The sequence below is a fragment of the Phacochoerus africanus genome, chromosome 6 (genome assembly GCF_016906955.1).
Source record: "Phacochoerus africanus isolate WHEZ1 chromosome 6, ROS_Pafr_v1, whole genome shotgun sequence".
NCBI classification, from domain to species: domain Eukaryota; kingdom Metazoa; phylum Chordata; class Mammalia; order Artiodactyla; family Suidae; genus Phacochoerus; species Phacochoerus africanus.
Window position 1 is genome coordinate 99,249,439 of NC_062549.1, and position 27,015 is coordinate 99,276,453.

A 27,015-nucleotide genomic window follows, 5' to 3' on the forward strand; every position below is an offset into this window, starting at 1 on the left:
TTTTGACTTTAATATTTCATTTTTTTAGTACAATGAGCATGAATTACTTTGGGGAGGGAAGCATATTTTTCTTCATCTGTCTTTGCTAGTTACAGAGAAAATAATTGAAAAAGGAGACCATTAATTATTGTGCAGGTTTATAGTTAAGGAGGGTTTAACTGAATCCAGTAGTATTATAGAGAACCTACTATGTGTAGTCCTTATTACTGATTTGTTTTTGTTTTTGCCGTACCCTTGGCATGCTGAAGGGATGAACCTGTGCCACAGCAGTGACCTGAACCACAGCAGTGACTAAGCTGGATCCCTTATTACTGATTTGAAAGTGAATCTGGCAATAAGAGGATTGTTGATGGAGGGTCACTTTCCTCCTTATCAAAAGTCTTAAGAAAGTACTGAACTGACTACTGGGAAAGACCAAAGTGCTCACTTCACCCACAGTTCAGGCGGGGCTCAGGCAATGTTGGCAGCACTACTGACTAACATTCACCTTAGCTGCCTCTTCTCTTCCACTTCCGTCCTATATTCTGAGAAGACAGAGGGATTTCTTCTATCGGGATAACAATTCCATCCATATGGATCTAGTTCTTGGCCTCACAGCTCACACAGCTAACCCAACATGTCAACTGCTGCCAGCAAGGACCAGAACTCTTTAATCTCAACTGAGTGATGAACTGATAAGGCAAGCCAGCTCAAAACACAAACACAAATCATTTATTTGCAAGGTAGGATCATGAACATGTATTCAGAAATATAGCTAGAATAATGACTGGGTCTTCTATATGAGAATAAATAATGTGTATAGCTCATTCTTATATGTCTAGGAATTTGCATTTTTATAATAACCCATGTTCATTCTGAACACTTAAGATAATTAATACTTCTCATAATTCACATTAGCTTTCATAGCCAGGGTGATCCTGCTAAAATATAAGAAGTCAGATGTCATGGTTCTGTCCCAACTCTATAATACACATAAAAACTTGTACGTAAATGCTTATAGTAGCATTATTCATAATAGCCAAAAGATGGAAACAATTCAAATGTCTCTCACTGACAAGTGGACAAACAAAATATTGTATATGCATATAATGAAATATCATTCATCTGTAAAAAGGAAAGAAGTATTGATAGAAGCTACAACATGGATGAACTTTGAAAATATTACATTAAGAAGCCACTCACAAAAAACTATATATGATTCCATTTATATGAAATGTCTAGAACAGGAAAATCTATAGAGACAGAAAGTGAACTAGGGGTTGCTTAGGGCTGGGGGGATTCTTGTTTTTTGTTTGTTTGTTTTTTGTTTTTGGTCTTTTTTCTATGGCCTGGGGGGATTCTTTTGGAAGTGATGAATATGTTACAAAGTTTACTGTGGTGGTGGTTGCACATAAATGTGAACATACCAAAAAACACTGAATTGTACACTTTAACGGGTGAATTATATGGTATATGAATTTTATCTCAATAAAACTGTTAAGCTCCTAAAGTCCTGCAGTGCTCTCTAACTCATCGTGAAAATCAGTCCTCAAAACAGTCTGTAAGGCCTTCCACCACCAGGTACCTGATACCCCTCTGACTGCTATCCAGGCTCTCCAGTCTCCTTGAATACTCTGCATGATCCTGCCTTAGGACACTGCCCTGATGTAACTGAGATGTTCTTCCTGGCATCTGTTTGGCTCATTCCCTCACCTCCTCCAAGTCTGCCCAAATCTCATTTTCTTAATGAGGTCTTTTCTGACACCATACTGAGCAGTGTGATTTACCCCTACTGCCTCCATGCACGACCGATTCCCCTTTACCTTGCTCTGCCCTTTTGTCCCCCCATAGAAGTTATCATCTCCTGATGACTATAAAATATATGTGTTATTGTTTATTTCTGTCTCTTTCTACATTAAAATGTAAGCTTCATGAGGATCAGGATCTTTGCTTTTATTCACAGAGGTATCCCAATATTCAGTAAATATTTGCTGAATGAGTGAACCATTGAACTTTTGCTGTTCTCATTTGTTCAATAAATGTATATCTATTCTAGAACACATAACTAGGGCAATATGACTTTTGACTTTCACATAGATTTTGTTAAAAATGCTCGTGGTGATATACAGAGATTCATGTCATATATAATTCTAGAAATTGAAATTTGATTTATTCTCCGCCCCCAGTTGAGGTCTATTGGGCCATTATAACAGACAAATGAAGAGGGAAGTAGTAAGGTCTGGGGGAAGTACTTCCATAAGAAGGGCAAATACTGAGACAGTCTGCATACTGCAAACCTGCATGGACCCTTAGAGACATATGGACTAATTGCTTAGGCCAAACACATGCATGTGTTTAGATCACTGCTGAATCCATTACCTAGATCCTTTTTCAGGGAAGCTTCTCTGATTTCAAAAAGGGCTGAAAATTACGCCTTTAAAGAGGTTCTTGTGATCAGTTACTATCTTTATTTCTTTATATTTCATTATGTATAAAAGAGGGGAAGGTGATACGGAATTCGTAGTAAACTTTATATGTCTATGGAGAGAGAAGAAAATATTGACTCTCTCTCTTTGTTCAGAAGGCAGTTTTATTAAGAATGTTGCTAAGGAGATAATTAGCTTCTGCAAAGTTCCTTGGTGTCTTAGCAGCAAGCACACACCTTCTATTTTAAATAGTGTTTGAATCTAAACAAAGATAATTATGATTACGCCTAATCAGAGCAGGTCCTATAGAAACAAATCATATAACTATGAAAGGCCTGTAGAACTCTGCTTCACTGTGAGCAGTGCTTTAATCACTAAAAAATATTGTCACAAAAGAATTGTTTTAAGGAAATAAGATACTTAAGAGAGGTATGTAAGTTCTTAAATTCGAACTTGGAATGGCAAGTTGAATTTCGGATTCAACTTATGTATATTTCTTTTTAAAATCTAAGGACAGGAGTTTCTGTTGTGGCTTAGTAGGTTAAGGACCTGAATTAAACCTGACAGTTAAAGGATGCAGGTGAGGATGCAGGTTCAGTCCCTGGCCTTGCTCAGTGGGTTAAGGATCTGGCATTGCCACAAGCTGCCATGTAGATCACAGATGAGGCTCAGATCTGGTTTTGCTGTGGCTGTGGTGTAGGTTGTAGCTGCAGCTCCAATTTGACCCCTGGTCCGGGAAACTTCCATATGCCACAGATGTGGCCGTAAAAAGAAAAAAAAAAAGTCTAAAGGACATATATCTTCATGTACCTTCTGGCTTAAAACTTACCTTACTTATGCACAGGCCCTATCCTCTCACCAAAAGTTACATTCATTTCTGGAAATACTCCAGGGAGGGGAGAAAAGAATTGTTTTTTATTTTATTTTATTAGTTTTTGGCTGCACCTGGGGCATGCAGATGTTTCCAGGCCAGGAATGGAACTTGAAGAACAGCAGCGACCCGAGCCATAGTGGTGACAATGCTATATCCTCAACTTGCTAGGCCACCAGGGAACTCCCCCTTTTCTTCTTCTTCTTCTTTTTGTTATTTGTTACTTTTTGGTTATGTTTAAAACTAAGATTTTGTTACAATTTACAGTAAAGGCAATCTCAATGTATTTAGAAACATAATGTATCCAAGGATGAAGGTTGTTAAAACAGCTACACGAGAGCTATGTGTAATATTCTAAGATGCAGGAGATCAGTTTTGACACGTCTACCTATTACATTAAGTAGCTTGCTCCAAATCATAAATAAGTGGTAGTGCTGGAATCTGACTGCAAAATAAATCTGTAGTAATCTAAAATTTTCTTGAATAGATCAGGGAAATTAAATGTCCTGTATTCCAGAAATACCCTGTAACAGGCATTTCCCACTCTGGAAAGATAGTAGCTTCTGTATCAGCAAGTAATATCCCAACTACAAGATATAAAAAGAGGAGGCCACTCATCATAGCACATCTAAAGGTATACACTGTTTCCTGGTGGCCATAGTCACAAAATAATACTTCCATGCTTAGAGCTTTGAGGTTAAGGCTGTGTCTTCGTCACTTACTCCTTTCAACTTTTCCTTAAGAAATAATCTGTGTATTAAAAGGAAATTGCATAAGCAGACTCCCACAAAAATTAAATTAAACCCTAACAGTTCACAGAAACAAACTGCTCAACTTCTTCCCCCATATCAAGGTTTTTACTGCTAGCTCATATCAGCCCTACTGTATCTAGGTATAAAATGGATTTTTTTTTTTTTTTTTTTTGCTTTTTAGGGCCACACCTGCAGCATATGGAGGGTCCCAGGCTAGGGGTCCAATTGGAGCTACAGCTGCTGGCCTACACCACAGCCCACCCCAATGTTGGATCCTTAACCCACTGAGCAAGGCCAGGGATTGAACCCGCAGCCTCATGGTTCCCAGTTAGATTCGTTTCTGCTGTGTTATGATAGGAACCCCTAAAACTGATTTTTTAGAAAAATATTAACCTTTTTATTTACTGATAATCTAGAATTTCAATATGTATTAAGAGCTGTGAACCCATTTTTTTTTTTTTTTTGTCTTTTTGCCATTTTCTTGGGCCGTTCTCTCGGCATATGGAGGTTCCCAGGCTAGGGGTCGAATGGGAGCTATAGCCACCAGCCTACGCCAGAGCCACAGCAACGCAGGATCTGAGCCGTGTCTGCAACCTACACCACAGCTCAAGGCAATGCCGGATCGTTAACCCACTGAGCAAGGCCAGGGATCGAACCCGCAACCTCATGGTTCCTAGTCGGGTTCGTTAACCACTGCGCCACGACGGGAACTCCTCTTTTTTTTTTTTTAAGAGCTGTGAACTCTTAATTACTCAATAGTCTAGTAATACCCAAGGTAGTCCACACTCATCATGAAAATTGAGCCTTTTTTCTAAAAGCTGAAACTGTTGCTTTCAATTACTTAAGCCTTTATAATAATTGTCTCTGAAATACAAATTCCACTATCTTCTTACTGACAATGATAAATCTCACTATTTACTTATTGCTGCAGGCTATATATTTATGAAAGTAAATTATAAAACAGATTTTAGAACATTTATATATTGCAAACATTATATTTTTTCTAGGTTGACAATTACCATAGCAACTCCCTCTTCCTAAAAGTTTCATTGTTCAGGGGCTAGTAAACAATCCCAGTCAAGTTTTGTTTTTTGTTTTTTTGTTTTTGTCTTTTTAGGGCTGCACATGTGGCAAACAGAAGTTCCCAGGCTGGGGTCAAATTTGAGCTGCTGCTGCTCACCTATGCCTTAGCCACAGCAACTCCAGATCCAAGCCGCATCTGCAACCTACACCACAGCTCACGGCAATGCTGGATCCTTAACCCACTGAATGAGGCCAGGGATTGAACCCACATCCTCATGGTTACTAGTTGGTTTCGTTAACTGCTCGGTCACAATGGGAACTCCCCGTCAAGATTTTATTAAACCTTCTATTGCTAAGGATATCTGCTCAAATGCAATTTGGAGTAACACTTAACATATTATTAGGTCAGACAAAGAAATACTGAGCTGGCTAGTTGGAAGAGTCTTGTCTAAAACTTTCGCAAAAGCTGCCTTCTTTTCTTAATTTTGCATTAAAGGTTATTTTCTCAGGATCTGGGTACCAATTTGAGGAAAAATCTAGATGTTTAGATTTCCCCCCCTTTAACAGTAAAATGCAGTTTTATTCACAGTACTATTAATTAGCCAAGCAGATCTGAAAATATATGCAGTTTTGTTTGTATGCAATATGACTAAATTGCAAAGAAAAGAAATATATAAAAATATTTTCTAATCTTTATATCTAAATTATTGAAAACATTAAAACAGAGATGTTTAGTTTTAAACTGTATTCTAATAGCCAAAGACGGTCAGGAGCCAGGGCTTAGGCCTCAGTAAGAAAAGGATTTAGAATGAAGACTCTTTCATAATTCAGAGGCCCTCACTGAAAATAGGGACTAGAAAAACAAAAATCTATCTGCACAGGGAGATCACAAGGAAACCTGAAATAAACCAGTATAGGCCTGGTTCAGGAACCCTTTAGTATAGAAATTAACATTAAAAAAAAGTTCTGGAATTCCCGTCGTGGTGCAGTGGTTAACGAATCCGACTAGGAACCATGAGGTTGCGGGTTTGGTCCCTGCCCTTGCTCAGTGGATTAAGGATCCAGCGTTGCCGTGCGCTGTGGTGTGGGTTGCAGATGCAGCTCGGATCCCGAGTTGCTGTGGCTGTGGCGTAGGCCGGCGGCTACAGCTCCAATTCGACCCCTAGCCTAGGAACCTCCACATGCTGCGGGAGTAGCCCTAGAAAAGGCAAAAAGACAAAAAAAAAAAAAAAAGTTCTGAACTGATAATCTCTTTGGGTACCTGGCCTAAATGAAAGAAAACTATGCAGAAGAGATATTTCTTCAACTTAGGCCTCTCAGGAGTCCCATAGGTAAAACCTTAAGATAACTCATAATCCAAAATTATAGAACACATGCAGAAATGAGCCATAATGAGCTAATGTCAGCAGACACAACAGCAGAATTAGACCTCCAAGCACTTCAGATTATAGAATTAATGTGGTTAAAGAACAATTTGAAAACACAAGAAGAAAAGAAATTAACAAAAAAAAAAAATCAAGCAAATTTGAAAAAGAAGCAAATAGAAGTTATAGGCATAAAAATATTATCTTTAAAGTTAAAAACTGAATGGGCAAATTAAACACAGATTAGACATAGCTGAAGAGAGAATTACTTAACTGAAATACTAACATAAAAGAAATTACACAGAAGGTAGCACAGAGAAATAACAGGTGGATAAGAGGTTAAGAGACATTAAAAACAGATGAATGACTAACACACAGCCCATAGGAGTTCTAGAATAAGAAAAAAGAAGTGGGAAAGGTGCAATATTCAAGGAAACAGGAACTAGAAAATTTCCAGAAAATATGCCAAATATGTACTTTCATACAAAGTAACATAAATAAAAATAAATCTACATATAGATACATAATACTGAAATAGGAACACCAAAGACAAAAAGATAATCTTAAAAAGAGCCAGAGAAGAAAATATTGCCTACAAACAAAAACCAATTATATTGAGAGTAGACTTAATAGTATCTTTTTTTTTTTTTTTGGCCTCAAGTGGAAAATAGTATTCCACTGTCTTCTGATTTCTAATTGCTAAAAAAAAAAAAAAACAAAACCTCTCAGCCTGAAATTCTAAACTTAGCTAAACTAAGAGATTTTTTTTTAGATAAAAACATCAGGTTGACCAGTATCTGAAAGAACTACTAAAAGATGTTATTTAGTAAGAAGAAAATTGGATGAGAAAGAAGGGCCAGGTTCCTTAAAAAACTAAATACAGAACTACCATATGATCCAGCAATCCCACTCATGGGCATATATCTGGAGAAAACCATAATTTCAAAAGAACCCCAGTGTTCACTATACTACTATTTACATTAGCCGAGACATGGAAGCAACCTAAATGTCCATCAACAGAAGAATGGATAAAGATGAGGTACATCTATACAATGGAATATTAGCCATAAAAAATAAGGAAATAATAGCATTTGTAGCAACATGGGTGTGCCTAGAGATTATCCTGTTAAGTGAAGCAAGTCAGATGGAAAGACAAATGTCATGTGATATCACTTATAGGTGGACTCTAATGAAAATGATAATTTACAATAGCCAAAACATGGAAACAACCTAAATGTCCACTGACGGAGGATTGGATAGAAAGAAATGGCACATATATACACAATGGAATATTACTCAGCCATAAAAATGAAATAATGCCATTTGCAGCAACATAGATAGACCTACAGATTACCGTATTAAGTGAAGTAAGCCAGGAAGAGAAAGACAAATATCATATAATATCTCTTATATGTAGAATCTAATAAAAATAATACAAAAGAACTTGTTTATAGGACAGAAACAGATTCAAATATTTTGAGGTCAAACCTAGGGTTACAAAGGGGAAACTGAGGTGGGAAGGGATGAATTGGGAGGATGGGGTTGGCACCTGCACGCTACTATATAGGGGTAGATAACTGACAGGAACCTACTGTATGGGATGGGGGGGAGGTCCTACTCAATGTTCTGTAATCATCTATAAGGGGAAAAAGAATAGATATATCTACATGGATAACTGATTCACTTTGCTATAAACCTAAAGCTAATACAACATTATAAATCAACTATACCACAATAAAATTTTTTTAAAATAGCACAAGCTGAAGAAACTTGAGGCCAAAAAAAAAAAAAAAGATACAAAAGAACTTATTTACAAAACAGAAACAGACTCCAAGATTTTACAAACAAATTTATGGTTACCAGAGGGGGAAACGCTGGGAGGAGAGATAAATTAGGAAGTTGGGATTAACATATACACACTACTACATATAAAATAAATAAGTAACAAGGACCTACTGTATAGCACAGGGAAATCTACTCAGTACTCTGTAATAACCTATATGGGAAAAGAATTTGAAAAAGAATGGGTATATGATATATGTATAACTGTTTTTACTTTGCAGTACACCTGAAACTTAATACAACATTGTAAATCAACTATACACCAATAAAATTTAAAAAAAGAAAGAAGGACCAGGATAAAAGGGTAAGGGGGAGGCAAATATATGAGTAAATCTAAACAAATACTGACTATTAAAAATAATAATGATTAATTTGGGGATCATAAAAACAAAGTGGTACCAAAATGCTGCACAATAATGGCCTGTAAATTGGGAGGAAGGTGCTTAGAGATCCTTCGAAGCATCTATTTGTGAGAAAGGCAGAACTGGATTAATTTTAAACTCTGCTTCTTCATTCAACAAGTATCTTTTACAAACAAGTAAAACTAGTCTATAATAGTGGAAGTCATGGAGTTCCTGTTGTGGCTCAGCAGTAATGAACCTGACTAGTATCCATGAGGATGCAGGTTCTATCCCTTGCCTTGCTTAGTGGGTTAAGGATTCCATGTTGCCGTGAGCTGCGGTGTAAGTCACAGACATGGCTTGAATCCCACGTTGCTGTGGCTGTGGCTGTGCTGTAGGCTGGTAGCTGCAGCTCCAATTTGACCCCCAGCCTGGGAACATCCATATGCTGTAGATGGGGCCCTAAAAAGCAAAACAAACAAACAAACAAAAACCAACAAAACAAATATATACAAAACAATGGAAGTCATAATAGCTATTATTTAGTGTGGGATTGTGTGAAAGAGGGGACATGAGGCATAAGGTAGGCTTCTAGAGGTGCTATTATTTGATCTGTGTTGTGGTTACATAGATGCACTCGCTTTGCACTATTTCATTGAGCTGTCTGCTTACCATTTGTATACTTTTCTGCATGTAAGGAAGTATGTATATATATGCAATATTTCTGCATAAAAGGAAATTCTACTGCATAGTTTACACCAAAATAAAATTCTGACAGATTATAAATATATAATTTTAAATACAAGTCCTAAAAATAATGGAAAAAAATACAGGTTAGTATTTATATAATCTTGGCTGGGAAAGAACTTTCTAGGCATGACATCAAAGGCAGAAATCACTGGTAGGTTTGACTACATAAAAGTAAAGTTTTCTGCAACAAAACACTGTGAATAATATAAAATAAAAATATCAGATATTAGCAATGAGATCCTGCTGTGTAGCACTGGGAACTATGTCTAGTCACTTATGATGGGGCATGATAATGTGCGAAAATAGAATATGTACATGTATGTGTAACTGCATGGGTCACCATGCTGTACAGTAGCAAAAAAAAAATTGTATTGGGGAAATAACTATTAAAAAATCAAATAGAGGAAAATTTTATTTGCAAAATATGTAACAGATAAGCAGTCAACATCCTTAATTATACGGATAAAATTCTTGTACAGAATATGAACTGGCAATTCATAAAAGAAATAGACTGCAAATGCAGGTTATAAAACAGAATGTACTATGAGGCAGATAACAATACAAAGTGAAAAAGTACACAAACACCTCTAATACCCTCCATGTATCCATGGATACATGGCTTAGCATGGATCTCTCAGGATCCCCAATCATTAAATTCAACTATCATGCAATGGGTCTCTAGTTCCCTCTTCCTCTGTCTTTCCTACCCTTAGCATCCAAATTAATATTCCTAAAATACTGTGGCCTTCTTATAATTTTATTGCTTAAAAACTTTCAATGATTCCTTATTTACTACACAAGAAAGTAGAAAGAAATTCTTCGGCATGGAATTCAAGGCCTTCTACAGCATTCAACCAACCTTCTCACTTATTACATACATTCTAGCTAATTGACTACTTGCTATTTTTTTCCTGTGTTATGTTGCCTATAGTTTTCTATAAATTATTCATGTGGTTAAATCTGCCTAGAATGTGCTTTCCCGCCACATGTCCATTTTCTCCTCAAGTCTCAGCTTATACACTATCTTCTCCACAAAACATCTGCTAATTTCTCTTAGTCATTCTGAGAATCCATGGCTCTTTTATCCCCCTTTTCAGGCACTTGTTATTTTTTATGTTCTATCTTTCCTAATAGACAATGACTTACTTGAGGTAGGATCTTTATCTTATTCATTTTTCTATTCCTATTACTAAATATTTATTTAATGACTGTAATTAACTGACAAAACAAGAACTCACAGAATTCAATACTATTATGTTTAGGTACCTTTAAAGTGCCAGTCTGGTACATAGGAAACAAAATTGTTAATAGTGCAGGTTGGTCCTCACCCTCCAGGTGTTTAAGGTAATTTATGCTCCTTCATCTCAAACAAACTCTAAATTATTCCATCAACTGCCACATTTTGTTTTTTGTTTGCTTTTCAGGGTCACAGCCATGGCATATAGAAGTTCCCAGGCTAAGGGTCAAATTGGAGCTGCAGCTGCCGGCCTACACCATAGCCACAGCAGTGTGGGATCCTTAACCCAATAAGCAAGGCCAGGGATCGAACCCACATCCTCATGAATACTAGTTGGGTTCATCACTGCTGAGCCACAGTGGGAACTCCAGAACTGATGCATTTTGATCTACAGCAGTAGTATTGACCTTACTTTTCCCACATAAAGGGAATTTAAGCCTTCCTCTCTGGGAAAGGGGGACAGAGTTATGGGGCTGAATGTTCTCCCTTACCTTTTTGCGTTGTGCACTGTAGTTCCTCCCAGGACAATCCTCACTCCAGGAGTGGTACGGTTCAAGTTATAAACTGTGAGAGCCTCTTCATAGGTGGCTCCTCCAATTATAAACACAATGATATCCTGAGGTCTGCAATAATGAAGATAGTTAATATCATAGGATGAGGGGGGAAAAGGCAAAGATTTGTTGTTACTATTATACATACAGTTTTTAATTTCTGAATCTTTCTTTTTTGGTAAAGGAAGCAGAATTAAAGCAGAATAGAATAAAAGGTTTAAAAAAAGTTTTAATTATCTGAAATTGGCAGGAAACAGAGCAGGAAATGCTGAATAGTGATTTGCTTTCTGTTTATGAGCGGATGTCTTATAATTTCTGTGCTGTGGATTTCAGAATAGCACAATAGTGTTTGCTGGAACCAAATGTAGAAATATTCTTTTATATTCAAGAGGCTGAAGAGTACTTCACTGTGACATGATACCAATATAGCAGTAATTTATGCTTGTACTACACATCTCCTTTCATGTATAAGCCCTTTGTCAAATACTTAGTACAGTGTCATTACAATAGCCTCTGTCCAAGGACCTCAAAATATTTCAGAAAATACTGGTATATTTGGATGTCCCCGTAACACAGGAACTAGAAACATTTAATATTTTGAGTGCAAAAAAAAGAATGGGACACAAAAATTAATGGCATTTCTAGGAACTCCACCTCCTCTTAAAATCTTTGTTCCTCAATCCTTTGATAAACTAAGAAAAAGAAACCATGGAAACAAAACAAAAAACCCGTGGGTGTAGTTTTGATACTGGACATGCTGACACATCAGCTCAGTCACTAGCGTCATTTAAGTCACACTGCATAGTTTTACTGTGTTTCAGTCTTTATCAAAATGGCTTCATAACGAAAGTGAGTGGCCCTCCTATTAGATCCTTCTGTGGATATCAACAAAAGGAAGATCATATTATTTCAAAACTGTTAGTTTCTCATGCAATCAAGAGATGATAAAAATTACTTAATCTTAGCAGGCAAATAATTTTGTTAAATCACTTACTGGACATTATTTAAAATGACATCAAGCAGAAGCATCCATTTTGGAGATCACAGCACAAAACTAAGTAGAAACATTTTAAATCAAATGATGTAATGCTTATATATAAATCATGAGGGAAAAAAACCCCTACTTTTCCTTTGTGTTGCCATCTTCCTAAAACACCTTAAAGGAATCACTGATTGAGAAAGTATTTGTTCTTGTTGGACTTCACAAAAACAGAATCATATATTTTGTGGCTATTTAAAAATGTTTGAATAATATGAATTGCAGAGATGGAGAATAAAGGCTCCCAATGATGATGGGGTGGTTATTCTGCAATTGATTTGGTAGAGTCAATTATGACATTTTTATATGAACTTGGGACTTAAAATTATGGTTTTGAAATGCTAAAGTTACTTTTAAGACAAAATGAGCTTCATCAAAGACTACCCGCCTGAAACAATGTATTTTAGCACCACAATGCTCTAAGTGTTACATACTGCTATATATTCTACATTCTTTTTTTTTTTTTTTTGTATTTTTAGGGCCACACCTGCAGCATATAGAGGGTCCCAGACTAAGGGTTGAATTGGAGCTGTAGCTTCTGGACTACATCATAGCCACAGCAACGCCAGATCTGACCTATACCACAGTTCACAGCAACACCAGATCTTTAACCCACTGAGCAAGGCCAGGGATCGAACCTGCGTCCTCATGGATGCTAGTCAGATTTGTTTCTGCTGAGCCATGATGGGAATTCCTACGATCATTTTCTGTTATTTTAAAATACGCTTTTTTTTTCTTTTTCCTTTGTCTTCTTAGGGCCACACCAGCGGCACATGGAGGTTCCCAGGCTAGGGGTTGAGTTGGAGCTGTGGCTGCCGGCCTACACCACAGCCACAGCAATGCAGGATCCGAGCCACGTCTGTGACCTACACCACAGCCCGTGGCAACGCCGGATCTCCAACCCACTAAGCAAGGCCAGGGATCGAACCTGCGTCCTCATGGATGGTAGTCAGATTCGTCCCCACTGAGGCACGACAGGTACCCCCAAAATATACTATTTTTGATTAGATAAATGTTTGCGCATGATATAAAATACAAAAGGGCATATGGTAAAAAAAACAAAAAAGGCAAACACTATTAATCTCTTAGGCATAGCATTTCAGAGATACTACCTATGTTTATAGTAGTATTTACATACATATTTATATTGTAAGATACATGCATATTATATATATTTAATATATAATATACATATTACATGTGTATATATATATATATATATATATACACACACACACAAATGGAAGCACTTTATACGTAGTTGTATGGGCATATTGCGCATTTTAAACTTTGGTAGTATCGTCAAGTTGCTCCACAGATGTCATTCCACCAGCAATTCAGGAAAGTGCCTATTTCTCCTGTCAATACAATGTACGAATTATCAAGGTTTTTGGGGTCCTTCTAGACTAAGTTGATCACTTGCTCCTCCTCAATACATTTCCTTCATTTGGTTTTCAGGATATCACATTCTTTTGCTTTTCTTCTTACCTCATTAGTTGACACTTTTTCACATAGAGCTTTCCCCATCTTAAGTGATGGACAAGTGCCCCTTGATGGTCTCACCTTATCTCCCTGACCTCTTAATGGTGGAGTGTCCAGAACCCAGTCATCGGTCTTTCTCCCTGATCTACACTTACTCCCTAGATCTGCTCTGTCTGATGTAGTAGCCACTAGCCACATATGGCTATTTAAATTTACATTAATTAAAATAAAATAAAAAATTCAGTTCTATAGTGCAACCAGCCATATTTTAAGTATTGAACAGTCAAATGTAGGTGGTAACCACCTTAATAGGTAGCATGAATATATACAGTTTCCATCATTGTAGAAATTTCTATTGAACTGCACTTCCCTAGAAGACCTCACTCAGTTTTGTGGTTTTAAATACATTTTTCTGCTGACGACTCCCAAATCTCTATCTCCAGCCCAGACCTCTCTCCTAAATGCTGGATTTAAATGCCTATTTGATACTTCTTCTTGGCTGTTTAGTTTATTGCTGAATTCAACATGTTCAAATCGCTAATCATCTCCCCAAAGCTTGTTCCACATATAGCTTTCCCCATCTTAAGCAATGGCCAATCTATCCTTTCATTTGCTTAGGACAAAAACTTTGGAGCCATCCTAACTCCTCTTTTATGGCTGGAGTTAAGCGTATAAGTTACAGATATAGTGAAAGAAAGAATGGGAGAATCTTGGACCTTATAGGCCATGGGGGGAAATCACTGAAGGGTTTTATTCATGAATTACACAGATTATTGAGAAGAAGGGAAGGCGGTTTCTCCCTGATAAGGGGAACAGTGACTGCTTAGAGGAACTAAACAGTAACATGTTACCATGATCAAATTTGCTTTTTTGAAGGACAATTTTGGCAGCTATTTAAGAATGAACCGAAGGTTGCTGGTGGGAAAATCTGGAGAACAAAAGGCTACTGTAAGACTTCTGGGAAGATGTGAAAGTTAGAACTAAAGAAAAACCAGGAGGGGAGGGGAGGGGAGGGGAGGGACAGGATATAGAAGACACAAAAAATGTGGACTCTTCAGTATTTGGTCAGTGATTAAATGCGGAGTTGTAACTATCTAGGGCCAACCCAGGTGGAAAACAGGAGGAAAAGAAGGCTCTGATAGTATTCATAAATAATAAAATCCTCAAAACCGAAGTGAGTATTTGCCAGAAAATGAGTATTTTTTACATTAAGTTTCCATATGCAGTGCTCTTTATGTTGGGGGATAAATCTAGCCTGAGCCCCATTATGTAGTTTATCTTTAGTAAATACTTAGGAATTACACAGATTATTGAGAAGAAGGGAAGGCAGTTTTTCCCTGATCAGGGGACAGTGACTGCTTAGAGGAACTAAACAGTAACATGTTCTTTTTGAACTCCTGATCTGATAAGTCAATTTAAAAAGCAGCTGAGCAGAATACTGAGGCTCATCCTAGAAAATGATGTTGCTTTTCTACAGTTGCCCTCTGCCTATCGCCTACCTTGAGAATACATCTGTCTCTTATGGAAAAGAAAGGCAAGAACTGGGAAGGAATAAATTCAAGCAGGTTTCAGCATAGCCAGAGAACACTGTCCTTTAGTATGATAATTTCAGGGTGCCAGAGTGTTTTCGTATTGCTGGAGAGGGAAGAAAATGTCATGGGTGGTAACTGTGGGTGTAGGTTATATTAATGTGAGGACAAAGCTTACATATAGGGATAAGCTCTTAGAGCTTGAAATAGTTGTGTAACCAAGAATGACTATGTCACATTTGGTTTTGAAAACATTAATAAATGTTTTTCTGAGCGTCCTACTACTTAGTCAGGATGGCTTAAGGAGGAACATCAATGAAAAAAAAAAATCCCTGACATTTTTCCTTTTCATTCCTTTCCCTGGTGAATTTTTAAAGCAGATGTTCTGGTGAGGCCAACAGTAAAACACACAGCAAATCACTGTTATGTGATGGTTGAAGCTAAGTGGAATATACAAGTTCAACTCCTTGTATACATCTTCCTGTGCTCTGTAACTTACCATAGCAACCAAAAGCATTAATTAATGAAGATAGCAAGTATTAAAAAACAGCAGCCTGTTCATGCTGTATATAGATATACAAGGACACCTTGAGAACCCAACCCAATTTATATCTTATTAGAAAAATAAACAAAATTTTTTTCACATACAGTATTTCTGGAAATCATTACTTTAATCACTAATCATTAAATTAAGCAGAAAACAAACTTTTAAGAGACAATATTTTATCTACTTTTTGGATTGTTACACTTATGGGTGAAATTCAAATTTTTGAATGTAGTACTTATAGTCAAAGATCATATGAGCACTGACTACAGGGAAAAAGGCCAATGAGAAAAGACTGCTGCTGTTTGTTTGTTTGTTTTTTGTTTTTAATCTTTTTATGGCTGCACCCACAACATATGGAAATTCCCAGGTTAGGGGCTGAATCAGAGCTGAGCTGCTGGCCTACCCCTCAGCCAGGGCAACACCAGATCCAAGCTGTATGTGCAACCTACACACTGAAGCCTGTGGCAATGCCAGATCCTTCATCCACTGAGTGAAGCTAGGGATCGGACCCACATCCTCATGGACACTGTATCAGGTTCTTAACCCACTGAGCCACAACAGGAACTCCAGGGCTGCTGCTTTTAAAGAAATAAAAATAACAAGATTCTACTAAATTTGTGTAAATGTGAAAGAAAGAGTACTTCCTTTTTGAACTAATTCTGGAATGTATGACCAGATAGCTCCATTTTTTCACCACATGTTTAAGCTGCTTGTTTTTATCAGGGATAAGAAGCAATTCTAGGGAGTTCCCGTCGTGGCGCAGTGGTTAACGAATCCACTAGGAACCATGAGGTTGCGGGTTCGGTCCCTGCCCTTGCTCAGTGGGTTAATGATCCGGCGTTGCCGTGAGCTGTGGTGTAGGTTGCAAACGCGGCTCGGATCCCGAGTTGCTGTGGCTCTGGCGTAGGCCGGTGGCTGCAGCTCCGATTGGACCCCTAGCCTGGGAACCTCCATATGCTGTGGGAGCGGCCCAAGAAATAGCAACAACAACAACAACAACAAAAAAAGAAGCAATTCTGGAGCAAGAGCAACAACAACAAAAAATTAGCCTGATAAATAGGATATGTGGGAGTCCCATCTGTGGAGAAAGATCAAACCCAATTTGAGGAGATAGCTATATGGTCAAACAGGTTAACCACTAGTTTAAAGCTAAAGACTAAAACATTTCTACAATTGTTCATGGTTTTGCAAAGGTGTGCTTTTGTCAGATCTCCTTTAATATTTTTTCATATTACAATAACAACAAAACCAAGAAGTTCTATTGTGATGAGACTTAAGCTACCACAAAAATGACTAAAATCAGTGACTTTAAGATAATGACCCAGGAGTTCCTGTTGTGGCTCAGTGGTTAATGAATCCGACTAGGAACCATGAGGTTGTGGGTTTGGTCCCTGCCCTTGCTCAGTGGGTTAAGGATCCGGTGTTGCCGTGAGCTGTGGTGTAGTTTGCAGACATGGCTCAGATCCTGTGTTGGTGTGGCTCTGGCGCAGGCCGGCGGCTACAGCTCCGATTAGACCCATAGCCTGGCATCCTCATATGCCATGGGAGCGGCCCTAGAAAAGGTAAAAAGACAAGATAATGATCCAGGGTGAAGACATTGACTTAGAGCTGAGGGTGGGGCCAAGTGGATACAGAGCCAAAATGTGTAGGCAAACTGCAAAAAATCTAAATTTTTTGGTAACATTAACCAAATTTGTTCTCTAGTTTCCAACTGTAAATTTTGTCATATTAACTACTACAGATGCCTACATAAGAAATCTGACAAATACGCTTATTTGTAAAGCACTGTGTTAAATACTGTGAAAAACCCAAATATTAACAAAATTTCTTAATTTCAGATTATAATACTTAATTCAACACCTAGTGGGAAGGATAGATATGTATACACTAACTACTGTCTCAATATCCAGAGACAACTATTATTAATAATTTCTTGTTTATTCTTTCAGAAATATTTCCTGTATACATAAACATATGTGCTTGCATATATATAATATTATGTATATTTGTATAATCAAGCATAGACTTATTTATATACACATATGTACACAACCACATTTACACTTATACAGTTTTTTTTTTACACAAAAGGGATATTATAGCATTTTGATTTTCTATCTAATGTATCTTAGAAAGTTTTGATACTGCCTCATGAAGAGTTATGCCATTTCTTAAGAAGAATGCATAGTATTGTACTGTAATCGAGGTAACCAGTTCTCTACTGATAAATATTTAGCTTGTTTCCATTTTTTTCACCATTACAAGTAATATTTTGGTAAATATCCTTTTGTACATGTCTCTGTGTACTTGTGCAAGTGTATCTACATGGAAAACTCTAAGAAGTGAATTGTTTAGTAGGTCTTTTCAAGTCCCCTGCAGTCTTTTTTCTGTTAAGCAGGGTCAGGATGTGGCGTAGGTATCTTCTGTGCCCTCTACTATAGTTTCACAACCACTTCTCTGCCTTCTTCAAACTTTCCACTATCTTTGAAGCTCATGATATAGTTGCACTGCTTTTTCCTGACCTCCTTTCCTGGTCACTCTCTTATTCCCTGAAGATGTTAGCTCTGGTTTACTGTCCTCCTTTTCACTCCTGCTCTTTTCAAGATTTTCAGTTACTTTAACATCCATGTGGATTACTCATCTCACATCCTCTCTCCACACCCGCAATGATCTGTTCTTCCATCCCTCACAACCACCAACGTCCATGGTTATAACATACACTTTTTCATTACAAGTGTCTACAATACGAAATCTTGAATTCAAGACCCCTTTCTTTAATAACACCTCAATTTTTAATTCACTAACGCTAATATCTCTACTGTAATAATTCTCTGACCTTATCAATACTTCCAATTCACTCAACAGTACTTTTTTCACTATCCAATATCCTCCTCCCTTTTTAATTTCCCCAAATCCCAGTTGCACCTGCTATTCGCCTTTTCCTCATTTAAGATAATGCAGCTAAAAGTTGCTAGAGAAAAACCACACAGGTAGGTTCATGGGCTGTATTTTAAATTAATGACCACAAAACTCCAATGGGCACTCGATCCTAGAAGTCCTACTTACATTTCCCTAGAAAATTGTATTCCTTGCCTACAAGTCAACAATTTCACAATGTTTTCTCTTTTTACCCCCTACCTTAGCTGATAACCTGACACCATATTTTACTGAGAATATGGAGGCAATCAGACAAGACAGCCCCTGTGTTCTCACCGTCAAACTGTCATAGTGAAAGAAGTAACTCTGCTCCTATGAGTCTCCTCTGCTTGTGCTCTGGGTCCCCTAAAGACTTCACTTCTGCAGCTCTTCCTCCTTCTCTTCTGCATTATCTATTTCTCCTTCTCTAAGATAATTCTCATCAGATTACAGATATGCTCTAGAATCTCTCTTTCCCCTGAGCTCACAGTCTCTTCTAGCCACCAACCCATTTCTCTAACCCTTCTTGAAAAACTTCTAAAAAAGTGTCATATACATGACGCTTTTTATCTTGTATCTGCAACCCTCTCTAATTTGGCTTCCAAACTCAGTGGAATGGGAATAAGGTCATCAAAGATCTCCATGTTGTCAAATCTGATGGATTCCTCACTGTTTTCACCTTTTCTTTTCTTTTTTTTTTTTTATAAATCTCTCAGAAGATTGGTCTCAGGGTACCACTAGCTCCCTGGTCCTTAGGACACCATGCTTTTCTGGTTTTCCTCTTATCTTTGCTATCTCTTTCTCAGTCTCCATTGCTGACTCCACATCCTCTACTCAGTGCTTGGTCCTGGGCTCTCCTTTTCTTTTTCTATGCTCTCTCCCTAAGATTTAAAATTCCCATAGCTTTAAATCACCAAAATCTTATTGACTCCCAATTTGGTATCTAACATTTCCACTTGCTTATCTAATAGGCATCTGTAACTTAACAACAGAACTCTTGATCTCCCCCACAAACCTGAGAGTTATTCTTGACTTCTCTCTTACCTTCTCTCTTCTTCAATATACTTCATTAAATAAGTCTATTGATTCTGCCTTCTCTCCCAGCCTCCTTATCCAAACCAGTTTCATTCTTACCTGGACTACTGCAGCCACCTGCTAGGTAGACTTTCTGCTTCTAATTTTGCCTTCAATAATCCATTCTCCCAACAAAGCGACTTTTAATACATAATTCAGTTCATGTCACTTACATGCTTAAAGCTCTTTAATGGCTTCCTATGATATTTAAAAACTTTTAAAAACCTCTTTACCAGGGCCTATAAGACTCTATGGGATCCAGACCTACTTATCTTCTCAACTTCTTATTTCCTCCTTACTCTCCATACTCCAGCCATACTGGACTTCTTTCTGTTCCAAGAACTTGCCAAGTTCTCTTTCTTCAAGAACTCTGTTCTGGTGTTCCCTCTTCTTGTGATGCTTTTCCTCCTAATCATTATGTGATTGGTTCTTTCTTGTAATTCAAATCTCATCTTAAATATCACTTCTTTAGAGAGAGGTTCTCTCTACATAAAGTACCCCTCCCTACCTCTACAAAGTTACTTCGTAGCTTATTACTCTACTTATTTCCTCAGTAGCACTTACCTCATTCAAATTATATTCTTTATTTGTCTGCTAGCTTACTGTCTGTCTTCTTCATGTAAGTCCCTCAAGGGCAGGTACCTGTCTTTCCTGTTATTTCTGTTTCCCCACGATTTACAACAGTTCTTGACATATTAAAGGCACTCAATAAATATTTTTTATATAGTAGGATGAAGCAACTGAATTATTAACTATATGTATGTTTAGATAATAGTGCCCAAAGCTAACAGATGCCAAAACTGATGAATGTTCATTTTGCTGGAAAAGCATCATTTTGAGCTTTGTTTAGAAATGAATTACCCAAATTAGAAAGGTTTCCTGTCATGAACTAATCATCCACAATACACTCTTCTATTATGCCCCTTTAGCAATAAGTGGCTAATTTCTTGTTCAATAATTCTTAATATGAAGTTCATAAGAGGAGTTCCCATTGTAGCTCAGTGATAATGGGCCCAACTAGTATCCATGAGGATGCGGGTTTGATCTCTGGCCTTGCTCAGTGGGTTAAGGGTCCGGCATTGCTGTGAGCTGTAGTGTAGGTCGCAGATGCAGCTTGGATACCTCTCAATCTTGGGTTTTTAAAAATATTTTTTTCTGTTCTGTTACCAAATTACCAGGTTTTTTTTAAAAAAGGGAAAAAAGTGAAAAAAATATTTTTATTGTAAAAGAGTTATTTATGTACCTCAAAAAACATTTTTCTGGAGTTCCCGTCGTGGCGCAGCGGTTGGCGAATCCGACTAGGAACCATGGGGTTGCGGGTTCGGTCCCTGCCCTTGCTCAGTGGGTTAACGATCTGGCGTTGCCGTGAGCTGTGGTGTAGGTTGCAGACGCGGCTCAGATCCCGCGTTGCTGTGGCTCTGGCATGGGCCGGTGGCTACAGCTCCGATTCAACCCCTAGCCTGGGAACCTCCATATGCCGCGGGAGCGGCCCAAGAAATATCAACAACAACAACAACAACAAAAAAAAAAAGACAAAAAAAAATCTAATTAAAAAAATTTTTTTTTCTCAGAAAATTCCTTATATTTATATAACACTAGTCTTCCAAGGCTCTTAGATTATGATTAGATGAAAAAATAGAAGAATTTCACTACCCATAACAATGCTCATATCAATCTATCCAACAGGATTCAGCCATATATATTAGGCTCTTTATAATGGGTCCCAATAAAAAATACACAAGAATATAATTTATAACTGGGTAGAATTTGTGTGTATATAAAATGTTCATATGCTGCAGGTGAGGCCAAAAAAAAAAAAAACCAAAAAACAAAACAGTAAGCCTGGCCTACACAATTGCTCTGGACAAATTTTGTTTTTATTAACACTAACAAACCATTGGACTATAGTGACAATTAATTGTTTTCTTTAGTTAATACTTAAAAAGAAAGCCATCCTTTTCTCCCATGTAACGAATAGCCTTTGTTAATTAGGTCTCAGTTTTTATGCTGGCCACATTTCGCAAAGTCCAGTCCTCACCAAAAATAGTAACAACCTGCTCTGGATGGCAATCAAGCAGCAAATCTATTTTTGGCTTTAATGTTTGAAAGTCCAAATGCTAGATTCCATGGAACTGAACCTTAAATGGCATAAGGAAACTGGTCTGATATTAAAGGACAGAACACAAGTTGGGGGGGAGGGGAGCTCTAAAACAACGGTTTCTTTATTCCAAAAGAAATGATGCTTCAAGGTTAACAGGTGAATTTAAATCTAACTCTGACACATGAAACACCGAAAGAATCTTAGAACTGAAACAACTGCGGAAGGACAAATAGAATGATATAACCTTAGTTGTAGTCCCTTATATTACCCTAAGTTTCCCATTTTCTTAGTCTTTCTGATTTTTATTATTAATATCTTTGTTATCTTACCTGTCTCTGAGTGTGCTGGGGCCTAGATAAGGATATAGGTTTTCCTTAAGCTTTCCTTTGATGAGATGGTCCAAGGTCTCATGTAAGAAAGGTTGATGCTGAGTATATACATTTTCTACTCCCTAAGACAGAGGGAAATGGTTCTTATGTCATTTTTTGGAAACTTGACATGTACTAGTTAATGATACTCATATCAGAAAAGGACATGCACTCAACAGAGACTTTATGGGATAGAGTCAAGCAGGAATTTTAGGAGAATTTTAGAATTAATTATTTTCATCAATTAGAAATACACCAATCTCATTAAAATACTTTGTACTTTAAGGCTAGCTGTTATAAAAGAATTTTAAAATGGAATTGCTTAAATCCTTTATCATATCTTCATTGGCTCTCATCCTTTTGTGAAAATACTGTATGATAGGTAGAGCAAATAAAAGGAAGGAGCACACAGAAAAGGAGACTAAAAACACTCAGGAAAATGGAAAATTTTTAGGAAATGTAAGAAAGGCTAGCAGATTAAAACTAATTTTTGACCATTTTAAGACAACAGGTGAGTGTTTTTAAAAGATCTACAATTGTTTGCTTCATCTTTAATTTCCTTCAAAGAAAAACCACCTTACAAATTTTAAATTGTAAACAAATGGAGTAAAATAGCTACAACTAACAGAACTGTCTGCCATTTTACTCTTGATTATTTTCTGGAAATATCTCGTAATTCCCTTCTCAGATATGTGGGCCAATGCTGATGCTGCTCTAATACAGGAAGTATTTAAAGAAAAAACTTTCAAGAGGATGTCCGCTTTAATTTCATTTAATTGACATAGTACTAAACCTGCAGCGATCCTGAAGTTACTCTGAAGATCATATTCATTCACTCTCAGCCTTAGGGGCTTCGACTGTCTTTCCTTTAGGAAAGCATAGCGATGTCATACCTTCAATCCTTTGAGGAACTGTTTGGTAATAGCCACAGCATCTTTGGGGCTGAAGAGGTCGCTTCCTCTGACCCGTTTACCACCATATTCAACAACTGCAGACACAAGCTTTAAAAAAGAGAGAGAAACAAACTCTTAGTGCTTGGATGACAGGAAGAAAATAACTTTATTAAATAAATGAAGACATGAGAATACAGAATTATACATTTCTGTGAATAAAGATAGTATGGCATCATTTGTCAGAGCTAAGTATGTAAGAACAGTGTTGGTTCCCATTTGATGGGATTAATATACATATCTGGTTACCTTTCGATACTTCTCAGAAACGCCTTTATTCCTGAGGTCCATCATTAATCCTGGTAGGCTATTGCTGCTGTGTCGCTCATAATGTAGAGCATAAAGCATTACCAGGCGGGCAGCATCAAACTCTGTCACTTTGGGGTTCTGCAGGAGCCTCTTTACATTCTGAAGAAAAATAGAACTGATATTTATCCTCTCTTCACATGGTTGATGTATAATATCTTGGCTATAACCATTACTGAATGGCAGTGATACACCTAAGATACATATGACTAAGATTACTAGTATGGCAATGTACAGGTCATAGGTTTAGCAACTGTTTCAATAACAAAAATTAAATGCCTCTTGCCTGAGATAAGAAGGGATCTAATCAAACTGACAAGCTTTTGCACAGCAAAGGAAACCAAAAAGAAAACAAAGACAACTTACAGAATGGGAGAAAATAGTTTCAAATGATGCCACTGACAAGGGCTTAATCTCTAAAATATACAAACAACTTATACAACTCAACAGCAAAAAAGCCAACAACCCAATTGAAAGATGGGCAAAGGACTTGAATAGACATTTCTCCAAAGAAGATATACAGATGGCCAACAAGCAGTTGAAACAATGCTCAACATCACTGATTATTAGAGAAATGCAAATCAAAATTACCATGAGATACCACCTCACACCAGTCAGAATGGCCATCATTTTTATCCACAAATAACAAATGCTGGAAGGGGTGTGGAGAAAAGGGAACCCTCCTGCACTGGTGGTGGGAATGTAAACTGGTACAACCACTATGGAGAACAGTATGGAGGTATCTTAGAAATCTATACATAGAACTACCATAAGACCCAGCAATCCCACTCTTGGGCATATATCTGGACAAAACTCTACTTAAAAAAGACACATGCACCCTCATGTTCACTGCAGCACTATTCACAATAGCCAAGATATGGAATCAACCCAAATGTCCACTGATAGATGATTGGATTAGGAAGATGTGGTATACATACACAATGGAATACTACTCAGCCATAAAAAAGAATGAACTAATGCCATTTGCAGCAACATGGATGGAACCAGAGACTCTCATCCTGAGTGAAGTAAGTCAGAAACAGAAAGACTAATACCATACAATATCACTTATATCTGGAATCTAATATACGGCACAAAGGAAACTTTCCACAGAAAAGAAAATCATGAATGTGGAGAATAGACTTGTGGTTGCCAAGGGGGGAGGAGAGGGAATGGGAGGGACTGGGAGCTTGGGGTAAATAGATGCAGAATGTTGCCTTCAGGATGGATTAGCAATAGGATCCTGCTGTGTAGCACTGGGAACTCTGTCTAGTCACTTATGATGGAACACATAATGTGAGAAAAAAGAATGTATACATGTATGTATAACTGGGTCACCATGTTGTAGAGTAGAAAAAATATACATAAATAAATGATAAAAAAAGAAAATAAATTCTCACTGTAATTGCTTTAGGACAAAAATGAATTTAACCATGGATATTTACTCTTTTCTTTCCTTTGATTGAGATGGTCCAGGGTCTCATGGAGGAAAGGCTGCAATTTCCTTGCTGAAATAAGGAACACATACTATTTCCACCACTTCAATCAATATAGGACACAAGAGAACTACCAGCTGACTTGTAAAACTACTGCCTTCTTTCAGCGTTAGTGATTGACCAGTGAAATGGAGGCAAGTTGGTAAAATTTGACATAGGAAGATTGGGCTTAATCTCCGAGAAGCATCTATGTAACAACGTTTCCACATGGCTTACAGAGATATGAATAATATAATCTCTAAATTGAATATTTATGATTTTAGGAGGGCAGGTACTGATGGCAAAGCTAGACAACATCATGTTTAGGTTTTGTCAATCCTCACATTAAGGGACTTCCCTGTAGCATAGATATATATTTATTATGCAGCAGAACAAATTAATTAGAGCTAGCAAATACTTTTTGATCACTCTCTAAGCAGAGGGCACTATGCCAGGCACTGGGGAGTTAGAGAGATGATTTAGAGAGTTCCTGTCCCCAGTGCCTTCATAGCCATTGGGGCAAAGAAGGATAAAACAAGTACGCCCTTTCTGCTATAAAGTATGTTTCCTTAACACATTTTAGCTCTATGAGATTTGTAAATATGGGAACAATATAGAAGGCATATTGGTTGATATGTAGTTTTCCTAGCAAGTTAATATTTAGAAGAGATTGGGGGCAAATTTCCTCTTTAAAGAGGAAATTTTACCAACATGTTAAGAAAAAAAGATGAAAATCTTACAGAAATGTTTCCTGTAAGAAGTAGCTGGTTTTGTAGCTTTAAGAATTACTGTCTGTGGGAGTTCCCATTGTGGCGCAATGGAAACGAATCTGACTAGGAACCATGAGGCTGCAGGTTTGATCCCTGGCCTCACTCAGTGGGTTAAGTGTCTGGATCTGGCGTTGCTGTGAGCTGTGGTGTAGTTTGCAGACTCGGCTCAGTTCCTGAGTTGCTGTGGCTGTAGTTCTGATTCGACCCTGATCCTGGGCACCTCCACGTGCCGCGGGGTGCAGCCCTAAAAAGCAAAAAAAAAAAAAAAAGGGGAGAGAGAGAGAGAAGGAATGTACTATGTACTATCAAATAATAATATTAAAAAGAGTCAACCCTCCTACACTATTGGTGGGAATGTAAATTGGTACAACTACTATGGAAAACAGGATGGAGTTTCTTCAAAAAAAACCCAGCAATCCCATTCCTGGGCATATATCTGGAGAAAACCAAAGGCTGAAAAGAGACATGCACCTCAGTGTTCACTGCAGAATGATTTACAATAACCAAGACATGGAAGCAGCCTAAAATATTAATGGATAAAGAAGATGTGGTACAAAAAAAAAAAAAGATGTGGTACAAATATACAATGGAATATAACTCAACCATAAAAAAGCATGAAATAATGCCATTTTCAGCAACATGAATGGACCTAGAGATTATCATATTAAATGAAGTCAGACAGAGAAAGAAAAATATTACATGATGTCACTTATATGTGGAAACTAAAAAAAATGATACAAATGAACTTACTTACAAAACAGAAAAAGGCTCACAGACTTCAAAAACAAACTTAAGGTTACCAAAGAGGAAGGGTGGGAGAAAGGGATGGATTGGGGGTCTGGGACTGGCATATATGCACACTATTGTATTGGAATGGATGGATGGTCAACAGGGACCTGATGTATAGTGCAGAGAATTTTACTCAATATTCTATGATAACCTGTATGGGGAAAGAACCTGAAAAAGAACAGATATATGTATACATATAACTGAATCACATTGTGTACATCAGAAATTATCACAACATTGTAAATGAACTATACTTCAATAAAACTTTAAAAAATGAAAAAAATAATGACAGTTAAATATTAACAAGTACCATTTACCATATTAAGTGCTTTACATGTATAAGCTCATTGCACCCTCACAAATATCTTTGTGGCAAGTACTGATATTTCCCCCCATTTTACAGACAAAAGACTAAGTAAGACTTGGAGTAGTTAAGAATCATTTTCAAAGCCAAGCCAGCCAAGATTCAAGCTCTTAGCCACTGTCTTATACTGCTTCAAACAGACCTCTTTATCTTCATTTTTCTAACAAGT

The 27,015-nt window shown here is 37.4% G+C and overlaps 1 protein-coding gene across 1 annotated transcript in view; it reads right to left on the bottom strand.

The window, feature by feature from the left end:
- The window catches only part of VPS45 (vacuolar protein sorting 45 homolog), a 71,303-nt gene that overhangs the window by 20,772 nt on the left and 23,516 nt on the right, over positions 1–27,015 (bottom strand). The window contains exons 11-14 of the mRNA XM_047784776.1: positions 23,392–23,550; positions 23,086–23,193; positions 22,154–22,275; positions 11,077–11,208 (exon numbers count right to left, since the gene is read on the bottom strand). Coding sequence (XP_047640732.1) covers positions 11,077–11,208; positions 22,154–22,275; positions 23,086–23,193; positions 23,392–23,550 — 521 coding nt within the window. The remainder of the gene's footprint in view (positions 1–11,076; positions 11,209–22,153; positions 22,276–23,085; positions 23,194–23,391; positions 23,551–27,015) is intronic.